The sequence below is a fragment of the Dermacentor silvarum genome, chromosome 10, assembly GCF_013339745.2.
Source record: "Dermacentor silvarum isolate Dsil-2018 chromosome 10, BIME_Dsil_1.4, whole genome shotgun sequence".
NCBI classification, from domain to species: Eukaryota; Metazoa; Arthropoda; class Arachnida; order Ixodida; family Ixodidae; genus Dermacentor; species Dermacentor silvarum.
Genome location: NC_051163.1, coordinates 61,215,526 through 61,230,447, shown reverse-complemented (window position 1 = coordinate 61,230,447; position 14,922 = coordinate 61,215,526). Strand labels below are relative to the sequence as shown.

Sequence of the window (14,922 nt, the reverse complement as noted above, 5' to 3'; positions counted from 1 at the left end):
CATACTACTAACCAGGAGTGGTGCTGTTGTGCGTGGTCTATAAATGCATGGAAAATTTCCCGGGAATAAACTTGAACTTGGCACACCATGGTGTCTATGCTTCCCTTTTGTCCTTGTCTACTTCTGCTAAAATGTTATCCAAGTTTGAATACCAACACACAGCATCGCTACTGTTAGGCACATTTATTACGAGCTCTGTCTGACTTGGACCATGTTATGTGACCCAAGACTAGCGCTGCAAATATACTTCATTCTGTCGTGAGGAAAACTCTTAGTAATTTCTGGCCCTAGACACAGTTGCTCCACACATTACCAACTCCACACAGTTGCTGAAAGAAAAGGACACTGTATTGTATACCGGTGGATCCGTGGACATTGTGAACTGCACAGACATGATCTCCTGAAGCAACAGCAAAAACAGCTTTAAAATGACAGCACACTTGTAGAAGCCGGACTGTATTTTTTTTAGAGTGAAAGTTCTACTACGCCATGTCTCGCAAGGTCATTCATCGTGCCGCAATGACCTCGAGCTGCCGGAGCGCAAGTGTGGCAGGTGCGACGTCACGCCACGTGATCTGCTGCGGAGAGGCATCACAGCTGCACTCGCTCAGAGCTTCGCCGCTGCGGTACTATGTGACTAGGCGACGGAGTAACAGCTGCTTCGCCAGCGCTTGGTCGCTCAGTTTCACCATGAATGGCGCGCCGGCTGGCTGTCTGTGCGTGCGTTACAGCGCAAGCGACAGGCTGAATCCAGGCATCCAGTACATATAGCTAGATGGCAGGCTCGAAATCTCAAGCAAAGTTGGCTGCTGAAACAGAGGAGCAAAGGGAAGCCTAATTAGCACGTTATAGAGAAGCTTACCAAACGCAGAAACATGCATCAATAAAACAATGTGTTCATAGTCTTTGCAAAACAGACCTTACGCTCGTGATAACTAGGTTTACAAGAGTTAAACCTCAGCCAATTTTTCTTTTCTGTAAGCTCGATCCCCATAAGTCATTTTGGATGCTGTGTGGCATTCAAAGCAGCCACGCGAGCTTCCTTCACGAGCTTAGACTATGTATTGCTTTTACACCATGATATTTGCATCGTGTCCAACACGCAGACATGTCAATCTCTGACGTGTAATGTGCGGGAGACGTAACATACCTGCTGACTGTCCCAAATATGACCATAAACAGTGGGCATTGACCTCTTCGTTTATGCTAATTAACAACAGGCCATTGAGTGAGCTGTTACTTGGCCCTTAGCTGGTCATGTCTATGAAGCGGGCCATATTCGCCGCGAGATTGAGCTACAGGTGGCAGCACCATTGCCGCGTCGGTGTTGATAGGCAGGCTACGGCACACATTTGAGATATATACGTGGTAGCGCTTCACTGTGAACGATTGGGCCCGATTTTCTGGTAATGAAATGCGCTGACAGCAGTGAATTGATCACACATTGCCCTCCAATGCCACATTTCGCACAAAAGGCACAGAACATTCCTATTTACTTGAGAGAAGCTCAAACTTTCATTCAATGGGGCACCGGTACTCAGCCACAGTCTCTTGTTTTGGCACTTCGGACCTTATTGTGTATGTTTCGCTTGCGTCCCGCCTACTTCTTAATATTGTTGCGCAACTTAATACTTCATTTTCTGCAAATCTTGTGCTTATAAAAATTCTGTGTCCCTGTACTACAAACGTACAGTAGCAAGTTGATGCGTACTCTACATCATCAATTGTGTGCATACATCTCCATTTCTTTTGTTTTATTATTTCACTGTGAAATGCAAACTGGTAACGAGTTCAATTAAACAAGCTAGGCACTGTGCGTGACAGTAGGTCTATGGGATCACCAAGTTGCTTCAGAGAATATTTTTATCGCAGTTACACTAAAAACGCATCAATGAAGCCCAAAGCTGCCCTTGCATGGGTTATGTGCGCGACAGTGACGCAACAAAGTTGTAATGATTTGAGGAGATAAACTAACTAGGTTGTCTTATTTCAGCTAATAATCTGTGCACTCGATGGTCAAGCTGCCGGCGACACTTTCGTACGTAAAAGAACTTTCCGTCAAGCTAAAAATGCCACACTGAAGAGCGAAAGGAAATTATAATAGCCATCTTTCAACTCAGTGTTATGACCTCCTGCATCTATAGACTGCCGTTGCGTATAGTCCTCATATGCGAGATACATCTGAGCTCTCCTTTTGTAGAAGCAAATCAATGTAGAAAAATCCACGATTGACTTACGAGGCAAAATTAATTCACAGTAGTGGCATCAGAACCACGCATTAAAAGAAAACCTCAGGCATAGCTAATTAAGGCTGGTCACGTAACCAGCTACGTGAGAGTCGTGCAGTCATCGCACTTATCATATGCAGTTACCGTAATATAAAGTGTACTGATGCATTGCAATATGAGTGCATGCCTACTGATGCTCTATTCTGCTGCTCAGTAATGTTAATGCTACCTCGCATGTTTCGATGGTATCAGAGATTGCGGAGTGATCCACACATTCTGACCAGTCACTAAACCACGGCATTCACGCCTCGCTGCGACCACTTAATTTGTTTAAAATGAGTGAAAATTCTCTTAGGGATGTACTCGAAACACATTGTGCACTCGACATGGGCAGTCACTGATCTTACCACAGAGAAAAGATGACTGCACAAAGCTAAATTCTGCTGTAGATTGTCAAAAAATGCTGACCAACATTTTCGAGTGGGCTACAACCACGGAAGAAACGGCCTTTAAAGATATGCATGCCGTATGCGCACATGTAAACGCGTAGTGCTAGCAGACGACGCGCAGCGCAATCCACACTATCCGTGGTTCAACCAGTGCCCGCCAGGTGGTGACTCTGCTCAATCTCACGGCCAATGTCTGAACTCTCTTGTTATTTCTACACCTAGGCTACACCTAGGCCTAGGCTAAAGGCTGTTACCGAGCACTTCAGACATAATCATTTATATAATTGCATCCTCTATACTGTCTATCCTCATCATTACTCATCATAGACCTCTTTTCCTCCCTCTGAGCAGAATATCAGGCTAGAAGACTATTTCCTCAGGCCGAGCTCTCCGTGTTTCTTCAATAAATTCTCTCTCTCGGCAATGTTGCACAGCTGGTAATTGTTCTTTTTTTTTCTTAACAGCCTTTAAATAGCTCCTAAATAAGACGATGAGTGCATCTGGTAGTTAGTGGATATGACTTGAATCTCAGTATATCACCACCGAGATTTTCAGCAGCAGCACAGGCATTGCTGCATCTCGGATGCCATGCAGAGGAGCCATGTTGGTTGGGGACATAAGAGCTTTTTGTGACGTATCTGCTCGTATCTCAAACGTAAAATTGTGCGCGGAGCCTGTTCTATACCAACACTAACTGAAACTAGGCACCCCAAAATTTTATTGCAGTTGGCATTTAGAAATACTGTAAAGTGGCAGCATGGTTTAGAGAGTGAACACACATTATGATTGAAGTTAACAGAAAGGAATGTAATTTAGCGTTTATTGTGATGCGTATAGCCAATACCTCATGGTTATTGTGGTCTAACTGCATAGCAAGGATTGTGGTATGATCAGCAGGCATGGGATGGGGTCAGAGGTGACTGGGAGGGGCCTTTCAATTGGCATGGGGACAGATAGGCCGATAGTGACACGACCACCACTGTGCTTTTAGTGCCAAAGTGAGTCGCTACAGAAAAGTTTTCTCAAGACTGGCGTGTTTCGACCATCTTCTGTGGTCAAGTGTACACAGCACACCCCTGTCACAAGTTTGCAGAGAGACTTCATTCTCAGATGCCTTGTGAAGAAGCAAACAATCGATAAAACTTTTAAAATCACACAGGCACAAAGTAAGCTGAGCTGAGTGCAACGTGCAATTGCAGATTGATGTTGGGGTTTAGAGTCGGCAGAAGGCACATCTGAACTCTACAGAGTCATAAAACTGGCTTCATTGCATTTCTACTTCATAGAAGCACAAGGTCTGCCAGGTTTTCAAGATCTTAGAATACAAATTGCACTGTTTAATGGTGCAGAAGTCTCTGAAGCCACCAGTCATATTGCAAGTTCAACTAGCCTGTGTGATTGCCTTTGCTCGCATTTAGCTTGCGCATGCATGTGCCCAGGGGACCTCTTTCTGTTGCATCCTTCCTTCTTTTGCATACGGTAGCCACCTTTATGGTTAACCTCTCCACATTCCTCACTGCTTATTCTGTCATCATCACTACTTTGGTGCAAAGTGCACAAAAACTTATGAGATCATTTATGTGCTGCCACTCGTGACACCAATAATAAAACAGTGCCAACATGAAATTTTAGTCTCCTTTTTTTTCCCTTTTTTGTGCTCCATTTGGTAGCTGTCAACCCCACAATTCTGATACAACGCCTCAATTCATTGATTGTGCAAAAAATAATTCCCAACGCCATTCTTTAATCCCTTGGCCAGTTCATATGCAGTTTCATCTTTATGCTTTAACCCTGTAATGCCCAACGTATTGTACAGTGCACTCCAGATAAACGAAACTCGCCTAAACGAAAATGCCAGATGAACGGGACAAGGGTACCAACTTTGGTTGGCCACCTGTAGGAACAATGTTGACAAACTTGGTTTAAACGGAACGCTTCTATTAGTGAACTCTGGTTAAACGGAACTGGAAGCGAAAGTGCACCTGTGTGCAACAACTCGTGTTGACTATCACCTTTCATGGTTGTCCTTGGCAATTGCAGCCACTTTCGAGCATGTCACTGCGCAGACATTTGTGCATTTGTTATGTAACAAATTTACTCTCTATGGCTAAAAATGAACGTGAACAAGTTATTTTAACTTTCCTTGCATTTGAGCACTGCAAGGTCCAGCACCACTCCTACACCAGACATCAATTTTTTTTTTTTTAGAAATTGCCTTTACTTGTTGCTGTAAGTGAACCTATTCTTTATGTGATCAGTTGTGTCACTAATAAAGTTACATGAGCAAACATTTTTAGCATTACCCATCTGCTGATGTGTGCAGTAGATATGCATCATCTCTAGCAGCAAAATGAACGAGTCTGACAAATTTTGACCTAGTGACAACAGCGACGGAGGTTCACAGGAAAAAATTTTATGCGTTTCGGCATTGTGCTTGTATTGTGAATAAACTGATAGAACTGCAATACACTTGAAAGCATGTTCCACTCTACTGTCGTGCATTGAGCCAAATGGTGATGGGTTGTGAAGTTTTCTTTAACTTGACTAAACAGTGCAGTAAAGGTTGACTCTGAGCCACTCCAGTCAAGGTTGCTCATGTGCGTGAACTGGTTAAGAAGCAGTTCTTCCACAATCACATCAAGCGTTTACTAGAGCATGCATGCACTGCATGTCGCAGCGTCTTAGAGAACAGGCCAATTAAAAAAAAAAAAAAAAGATAAAAGATTCTTTTGCAGTTGAGAGATTACATGCATCATAGAATTGGAAATGTATATAGCACTTAAGTGCACAGCATCACAGTGAATTACTCAAAGGTGGCACACCCACGTCACAAAGAAACTTGCTATCTTCATGACTGCCATCACAAGTTTTACACTTGGCAGCACCTACGTGCTGTCCCATGTGAAGTGAGCACAGAGCAAATGCTGTCCTATGTGCATTCTAAAGCATGTTTTTACTGTGGTCGTTTCTCCACAAATGTCAGGCAACTGTGAGCTGTGCAGCCTCGGGTACAGTTGTCCCTGACTCGTGTTGACTATCACCTTTCATGGTTATCCTTGGCAACTGCAGCCACTTTAACGAGCACGTCACTGCGCAGACTGCCACAGGATGGACCGCACACACGAACATAAACTGCTGCACCAAATGATATCAGTTTCAGCTCCAGTAGAATCTCAGCCTTCAGAGGCGTCCTTGTGAACTGAGGCCAGCTCACATACTACGTCACTGTCAAGGTAAGCACAGGAAACCACATACACACACGCGCATGCCGAGGCAGGCATTCACGTTGGTGGCATCTCCATGGGAACTGTGCACCGTTTCACGTGGTAATCGAGTGCCGAAGAGCTGCGGTACGACCGTGTGCAGCGCTTACACTTGTAGGGTCGTTCGTCTGTGTGGGACACCATGTGGCGCTGCAGGTTCGACTTCTGGTGGAACGTCGACGGGCAGATGGGGCACGAGTAGGGTCGCTCGTCTGTGTGGATGCGCACATGCATCTTGAGGTCGTAGCAGCGTGCAAATGTGCGAGGACAGTAGTTGCACACAAAAGGTCGTTCCCCCGTGTGCGTGAGCTGGTGCTGCTCCATGGTTCCCACCTGCGCCGTGGAGAAGCTGCACATGTTGCAGTGGATCGTGCAGCCACTTACAAACACGGGGAGAGACTGTGTTTGCTGGTGACACATGGAAGGACGGGCCTTTGTCTTGGCCGACAGTGCTAGAGGAAAAAGAAAGGCACAGAAACAGGAATACAAGTGAGTACGTCGAGGAAAAGGAAAAAAATTAAAAATCAGGAGGATTTAGGATCAACTGCAATTGAACTTTTTGGAGATAACTGTTGTTTTGAAATGCTGCTAGAAAACGAAATACAATGCCCCAAAAGGAGGACAGCAAACTACGATACATAATGACCTATCGGTTAGTGCTTCCCCCCCCCCCCCCCGAAAAGAAGTTTTGTACTCCAGTTTCATACTCTGAAGGCTGCCAAAACTATGCAACAAGTGTGGTCATACAAGTCTCACTTCGCACGTTTTGCATTGTGGTTATTTTTTCATTTGCAACACTTACTACGGATGAACTACTAGATAAGTTACAACTTGTGGATGTTAGGCCACATCAAAAATTGAATTATGTGTACCCTTGTCCTTCCAGTACGCAACAGACTATGTTTTAGTGGCGAGCAAGTGGTGCGCCGTAGCCACCATTCAGAGAAACGTGTCACTCGGCTCGTTCGGTGATAAATAAGTGCAGATCTGCAACACGTAACAGTTACGTCTTATTTTGCAACCAACAAGTATGAGACACAACGTTACGTCAAATTACATGACTCATGCCTATATCTTTCATGTGTGATGTACAAATTTTTGTTAGCAAACGCGAGCTGTGAGAGAAGTCTCTCTAGACTTTGTAGTGTTGCCTTCTACGTATGAAAAAGAGTAAAGTTTAATGCAATATATAAGAATGTCATCTCTTTCTCACTAATGCCAGATGGACTGCTTTTGAGCTTCTCTATTTATTACAATTACACGTTTGACGATTATTTTCGCATATCTGCGAGACTCAAAAGGCAAGACACCCAAGGCACATGAAATCTGCAGTACTGTTCACTCGTGCGCCAACGTGAAAAAAGTTTAGGAGACAGGAGTCTTCAACTTGATCTCCTCCTTCCTCCGATGTCCTCCAAACCGCTGACAGACTACCATATTAGCAGATACTAACCACAGCTAGAGAAGTCAATACTGCAACACAACTCCTTAGTGCAACACTCGGCATGCTCTGCATACTTATTTGCACATAGTGTTTTGTAATGCTCACACATTTCTCGTTTCATTTGTACAGCAATGTTCCTGCAAGCACTTCCAATAAACACACTGTATGAAGAGGCGCATCAGCGCATCGGAACACCAAGGCTTTGGCTCCCCAAACGACTGCACCGAATTTGGCGGATTTTTCACAGGACTGCACAGAGCACGCAGGATTTAGGAATAAGACAGCTATTTGTTGTGTGCGGCTCAGTAAGAAATGAAACATGAGCGGATCTACGTTTATTTTCTGTTTGTGGCTTTAAATCCACCTTTCTGTGGAGGACAATAATTTAGCATAGTGACACATGACCAATTTTCATTACATCCTTGCTCTGCATGACTATGTGATAGTTTCAGATGAAGCATATTAAAATAAAGAAAAAGCACTGTACAGTCTGCAGCTGACCAGACGTTCTCAAATGACATAGCAGCACAGCAGGATTACCACTTCAAGCATGCTCAAGGCATAAATTTCAATTATCATTCTTAATGCCAAAACGATCAATAAATGGCTTGACACATGTACAAATAAAGCTTTTGTCTGTTTACCTAACATAAGCCTTATCAAAATTCGGTTACGAACTGGCTGTTGTTAAACAGTAAGATTTTATCAACAAAAAGCCACCCGAAAGCCAGTAACCTATAGCTGACTATAAACCCCAAGAGAAGGTATTGCTAGAGGCACCTTTGCATATCACATTTATCAAACACTTGAACATTTCTGATCAACCACACCTTGCTTTAAGAGCTGCCTCTATTACAGGAATTTTGGGTGATGGGGAAAAGCTTGCAATAAGCAAAAATATAATTTATGCGACAATGAAGTATATTCAAAACATAATAAGTCAACTTAAGTCAAAATAAACAAAATATTTGAGGTTGACCTGCTTTGACGCTACTGTAAGAAAGCACTTTCACATATTCCAGAAACTAAGGCTGACTTGCCAAGAACATAACATCAATAAATATTCAAGCACCACTCAGCGACAACTACTCAATTCAATCATCGAACAGACTGTTAGAGATTGACAAAACTTTCACTGCGCTTTGACCAAAAAGTTTAAAGCTAGGCTTCCTAAATATCAGGACTTGAGCAGGAACAGCAGAAGAAAAACAGGATGTAAATGTAAGAAAGGGACAGGTAACAGCACCATTGTCAGTCCCTTTTTATGTCCTGTTATTTTACGCTGTTTCTACTCAAGTCGTGAATCAACCAACCCAAATGCATATGCTTCTGCAGTTCATCTCTAAATATCGGGCTTCACTTCCTCTCTACGATCCTCTGTACACCATCATCGTGTGGTCCTGAAAAAGTGCAAACGAAAACATTATTTAGTGACCCTCTCGATAAAATGACCCCCTTGATAAAAACGACTACCAATTATAAAAGGATCTCGGCTGTTAATGCATGCGGGGGTGAAAGAAGACCAGTTAGCGCGGTGACAAAGAGGACATCTGGCAGCACGAACATGCACACACGCACACACTATTATGCAACAGGCACCAGCTTTACAAAATGATTGCCGTAGGAAATGCCTATCTACCTCCTTGCCATTCCCCCCCAATAGTGGCATATGCAACAGCCAGGAAGATGCATGGAAGACCAAGTCTCCGCAGGTGATTAAAATTAAATTCTGAACGTTGACATCTCAGAACCCTGATCCGAATAAGAAACAACCCATAGTGGGGGGACTTCGGATTAATTCTGACCACCCGAGGTTCTTCAATGTGCATCTAAATCTAAGTACACAATCGTGTTTGCCCCTATCAAAATGCAATCACTGCGGTCAAGACTGAACCAGTGACCTTGAGTTCAGCAGAGCAACGCCGTATCCAGTGGGCTACTGCGGCGGTATCTTCTGTACTTCATGAACGAACAACCCTTTGCCGGCCTGAGTAAGAAGGCTTGTGACACGACAACACTTGAGCAAGGCAAAAGTGGGAATGTGCATAGCAAGAAGGAAGAAGACGAACAACACGAGGTTGTTAACAGCTGCACGTATAGCTGCTCTCTTTGAGAGACAGTTGGCACTGCGTTGTTGACCCATTGCCGACTATAGTAGAGACTCGGAAACAAGACAAGATGGAGAATAATTACGAATATGCGGCAAAAACCAGACACTAGGGTTTTAAACCCATCACTGAGCTGAACACTTAATACAACATGCAGTGTGCTTTGTACACGCAATAGGGGAAAATGGTCATCTACTGTAAAGTAACACATAAATACTGCTATTATTAATAGCTAATGTAAACATAGCGTAAACATAGCATCTTAAGATGACTGTCCAGCGGGGAGAGATTACTGCATCTCCGTGCCTCCTTGTCTTTCTTTCCTGGAGCAGCTAACACTGAAAGGAGGGAAAATGCATTATGGTGTGAATGCATTTTAGTGACTTTCAAATGGTTGTGCACAACTGAATACAGTTCAAATAGGCCACAATGACACTTGATAACACTAGACCCAGCACAACCTTTGGAACAGCACTAAACAAGACAACACATGGGTGTTTTCTTGTCCCGTCATTTAGCACTGTTCCAAAAATTTCAATGCACCAACAAGCTCATTTTTCAACCTAGTGCAAGGCTTTTGCTTTTAGCTGTCAGACATAGACTGAGTAACCAGTGAAGCTGGCATGTCAAGAGTTTCATAGAGGCGGCTTCACATGTCATAGGTATGCTTGGTGGCTAAGGGTTCTTTTTTTTTTTCGGCCAGAAATAATCCAGGTTCAAAGCTGATCAGCAGTCAATATAAATTTGAGTTTGTACAAAATGTTCCGCATAATGCAAAGCATGTTTAAAGTTACCTATGTCAACACATTCATAAGATGTCACAAGAAAGTGCATTAAGCTCTTAGGGTATGTTTACCCGACTCAATAGTCGTAATCGCTGTCATTTGCATGTCTGCTGTTAATACATCAATGAGTAAGAGAGACCGAGTTCTGTGTTCTTCTCTGAAATTCCTAACATGCCTGCAATTCCTATGGATACAGCTGCCTAGATAGGGCTACCCAGAAGTCTGCAGAAAATGGGAGAGATTGAACAAACATAAAAGCATTTGTTGTGCCTTTGGCCTTAGTCATGTCTTTTCCATGATTAGTGAATATTCCGGTTCCTTTTTTTCTTATGAGCTACTGCACACTTGCAATGATGTACCTTTGTTTAACAGCATGTTCAAAGGGGATGGTTGGTTCATCATTCGAAAAATACAGAAAAAGCGCGACACAGGACAAGTAAAGAGCACAGGACAGGGCTGTCACGCTGTCAACAAAAGAACTGGATTATCTTCGTGGCTAACACTTAACCTTCTTTTTCTTTCTCTTTTTATTTCTTTTGTGTGACATTCAATGATGTCTTTATATGCCGCTTCTGGAAATAAAGTATTTGGTTGTTAGTCAGCACCCTGTCCTGTGCTCTATACTTGTCCTGTGTCGCGCCGTTTCTGTATTCTTCTACCTTTGTTTGTTTTTGCACTGCACTAGGCAACAATGACTGTGTCCTGGAAGCAATGGGCCCTATCAGGTACTGTTTGCATTCAATCCTAACTGGCAGACCTGAACATTTTGCCATGTGTAGAAAACGCAAGCAACAACCAATCACCTTCGGGCACCGCGTATGCAAACATCTACTAAGAAATAAATCTGCAGAATCATTAACACTAATGAAAGTGATAAAGTTTAAGATGTGCCATGTGGATCTTATGGCAATGCTGATCATACCTGCGCTGCAAATGAGCTTAAAGTGTGTCATAAAGAAGAGCTGGTAGACTGACACGGGCTTTTACTAGTAGTCGGTGATGTTCCACGCAAGGAATTTTCCCTTTTTCTGGAACTTTCAGGCCATAATTTTGGAGCAAAGGGAGTTTTAAGACTCGTGGAGTAAATATTAAACTGATGCCAGTAAAAAGAACATCATATCATCGATCCACAACTCATGTCGGTGCACGGGCTTAACTAGAACTAAGTCAGTCAATTTTAGATTCTCGTAGTCTGCATGGTTGAAAAGTCGAAATGCTGTTTCATACAATTAAATGTGAACTGCAGACTTTTGTGTGACTATTTGATAAGTTAAACTACTAAGAATTGCTCAAAAGCGGCAGGGCTTTTTATCGTAGTAGTATCTACTGCTACTACTACTACGACTACTTTAGTAGTAGTAGATACTAATGCTCCAACTACGTGGAATAGACATCTGGAACTGAACAGGAAGCCACATTAGAAATTAAGTTCATCATTATACTGTCGACCGAAACGTTGCATAAACTGTGCAATGTTTCACCGCATGTTTCACGTCTAATAATCAGGGTTGGCAAAGTACTTTTTCGAGGATTATATCTAGTGTATGTATGCACCGAGAAATTTACGGATTCTCAGAATTATGCGGGGAAAAGGGCTGAAAACAGACAATTTTTGTGTCTAGGAATGGAAATTCTGTGAAGTACAGATCATCACTGCTAGTAGTGCCAGTATGCGGTCATGTAGCCGGATGTTCGGCTATATTTCTTATTTACGTCAGGCAAATTTTTGAATTGTTTGCGTTCACTAGGTACACTAGCTGCATGTGCGACAATTTCAGTACTGTACCTGAAATACATTTTGGTGTTCAGACGCAGGCCAAAATTATTTGTACACAACACAGTGAATTTAAAAATGCTGCGGCACTGCTTGTTTTTAATGATGCTGCATATGCAAGAAATATGTGCTAATTTCCAACCGACAGAAGTAACTGGTGTTTAAAGGGGGTACGATTTAATATACGGCATGGCATGACTTTACAGATCATGGCAGACCTTACGACTTCCAAAGGTTGTGTATTTTACACCCGCAATCTGATGCATACATGGTCATTGCGACAAGAAAAGACTGAACAAAGTGCGAGGCGGTTTGGCATAGTGCTATGGCTTACCGTTACCACCTCAGCCACCTACCATCCCTGTCATAGTGCTTGCTATATTCCCCGCCGTTCATGCTAGGCGGGGTTTGCTAGCACGCACGATGGCAGTTATCTGTGTTAAAGTTATCGATGCGAAAGCGCAGGGGAGGTGGACTGGTAATCGACGTTGGCAGAAAGATTCTGGATGTTGGAGAATACGCGTGCACGGTCATCATTCCGGGAGTCTTGACGGTCACTTATGCGCATATCACATCTTATGCGTAGTAGTAGGCTGAAGGATACTTCCGCGGTTTTTAAGATTTACCAACAACTGCAGTGTTCCAAAAAAGCCACGGCCAAGCACCTGCAGAAATGAGCGGAAGCAAAGCGTTCTAAACGCCGGTCGAGTCGCGTGGTTGGGAACCTGTCACGAAGCCGCGGTGGCATGTAGCTTGCCTAAATGTGACAAACTCTCCAGTTCAACTCCAGTAGGAAGGATGATTCTACGCTGTCACAGAGCGCTAACCTGTCATCGCAAACACCAAAAACTGGAGCTAAAGACAGTTCGAGCACCGACAGAGTCCGCGCGCCGCCACCATAAACCGCCATATCCCGCGGTTAACAAAATTTGAGTTTCGTTTTCGTACTTTCCGGGCTTTACGACTTTGCTTTGGCTTTGCCGCTTTGCGCGCTCTGTCAACAAATTCCCCGTTAACAGTATTTTGGAAAGTACGATTTTGTTATTAGATATATTTGTTAAACTGGCTAGCAAAGTGGTCCATTCAAAAGCGACATTTTTTGTGTGCCCGTTGGCAGGCCTGAGAAAGCTCAATCGCCGCTAACATCACGTTCCTTTGTCGTCTGCCCGAGTGTACGTTTCGTCACTTTCGTGTAGTTTCGGCAGAGAAAAAGGCTGTATGCCTGTATTGGCGTCTCTGCGTTGCCACCAAATGACCACTGAGCGCATGTGTACTATGTGTGTACCGCGCATACACTCATTGAATGCATGTTAATGCACTCAGCCGAACGGCGACGACCAGTGACGGTGATCGTAAAGCTAGCACCTACGAACAAGTGCTTCAGGAAAGGCGAACGCAAGTGGAAACATGGACGCATGATGACCGAATACATTGTTCCACACAGCTGCGAAAGTTACTGTGAGGTTGCTTAGAGAGGCCAGTGCTAGCGTGGTGTGCCCTAACATACGAGGTGTTGGTCTTTTTAACAGGCTGGAGGGAAGCAGCGACATTGGCCCCCATCGTTGCCACCGAAGTAACTTCTGAGTACAATCTGCAGCCTACTATTTTATACAATGTTTGACAGACGCCAGCGGTGTCAGCGGTCTCTGAAAGATGTTTGATCGTTCAGTGAACTTTGTGTGCCCCTTCAATGGCACTCACAAACAACTTCGAAGAGAGCACTGACATTGCATAGTGCGAAACGGGAAGGGGAACAACAACAACGGCGGAGTAGTTGTTAGCGTCCTTTAATGGGCGCCGTGATCGCAGTGGGAAGTGAGAACATGCGTTAGTACTAAGTATAGGCAACGTGTCATACGGAATAAGGAAGGTATACGGAATGAATTTACGTTTACTGTGTGATTTGGTTCTACGACATCACTAATTAGAATGCGAACATAATAGCCCCCTTCCACAGTCGCACCTTGCGTGGTTCTAATGGATCTCATCTGAACAGCTGCACGACATGTAGGGAGTGTTTCCTGCGACTGCTGGGAAAGGGCTTCGTTGTGCACCGAACACAAATAGGTTGATGTTTTTGATAGCTAGTGGCATTCTTGAACGAGCTAGAGCAAAAATTGGTAGTCTAAAGCCCGTTTCACATGGTGCGAATTTGACTGCGTTTTCGCACTTGCGCATTCGCAGTTGCGGCAAATATGGGCCGTCCGACCGTTTGTGCGTGCGATTTTCCGATGTTCGGAGGGCTGAACTTCTCTGCGAAAACGCACATGTGGCAAGGACGGGGAACCAATCACAACGTGGATCGTAAACACGTCATTGTGGCCTGCCTACTTAATTTTTGTTTTGATGAAGTAACGCAGTCAAACACAAACAATTGACTGTCACGAAAACAGTTTCTAAGTTGTTTTACTTTATTTTCACCGAAGCAAACTGACGCCAAGAATAATTCAGTACTCCGCTACATGTTCGCAAACGCGAAAATTGCAGCTGCTGCGCTCGGTGCATGTGAAACGGCAATGCGACGTTCGCATTTGAGGAAATCGTAGCTGCGAAAAACGCAGTGCAAAATCGCACCATGTGGGGCGGGCTTTAGACGGTGTGTCACGGGAATTTCGGTACGCCTGCTGCCTCGAAAGCCAACCACTGTCACTTGATGCACGACAAACCAGTGTGAGGGACTTGTTAACTTTGTTTTAAAAGAGTGATGCAGGCATCGTAGCAGTCTTTTCTACCTATCTGGGACCAACAGCGTTACTGATAACCAGGCGGCATTACTGTAGAAGTTTTTGGACACTCACTGCTTCGAGGAGCCAGCCCCCATTTCCAGTGCTTGCCAAAACAGTTTCATTGTATAATATTGACCCGGCACCT

General features: G+C 43.9%; 1 protein-coding gene across 4 annotated transcripts; it reads right to left on the bottom strand.

Annotated features, from left to right (window-relative positions):
- Positions 1-5,312: 5,312 nt before the first annotated feature.
- On the bottom strand, positions 5,313-12,953 carry LOC119465782 (adult enhancer factor 1-like). Of its 4 annotated transcripts, XM_049658072.1 has the most exons (3): positions 12,717-12,953; positions 8,698-8,784; positions 5,313-6,392 (listed from the first exon to the last, which is right to left on the bottom strand). In XM_049658072.1, exons 2-3 carry the CDS (start codon positions 8,705-8,707, stop codon positions 5,959-5,961), a joined length of 444 nt encoding a protein of 147 aa, XP_049514029.1. In that variant the 5' UTR covers positions 8,708-8,784; positions 12,717-12,953; the 3' UTR covers positions 5,313-5,958. The 4 variants fall into 4 exon arrangements, 2 of the variants coding, with proteins under 2 accessions (XP_049514029.1, XP_049514028.1); XM_049658071.1 differs by lacking the exon at positions 8,698-8,784 and having other exon boundaries at positions 12,408-12,953; XR_007464153.1 differs by lacking the exon at positions 8,698-8,784 and having other exon boundaries at positions 6,307-6,392; positions 12,386-12,953.
- Positions 12,954-14,922: the final 1,969 nt, after the last annotated feature.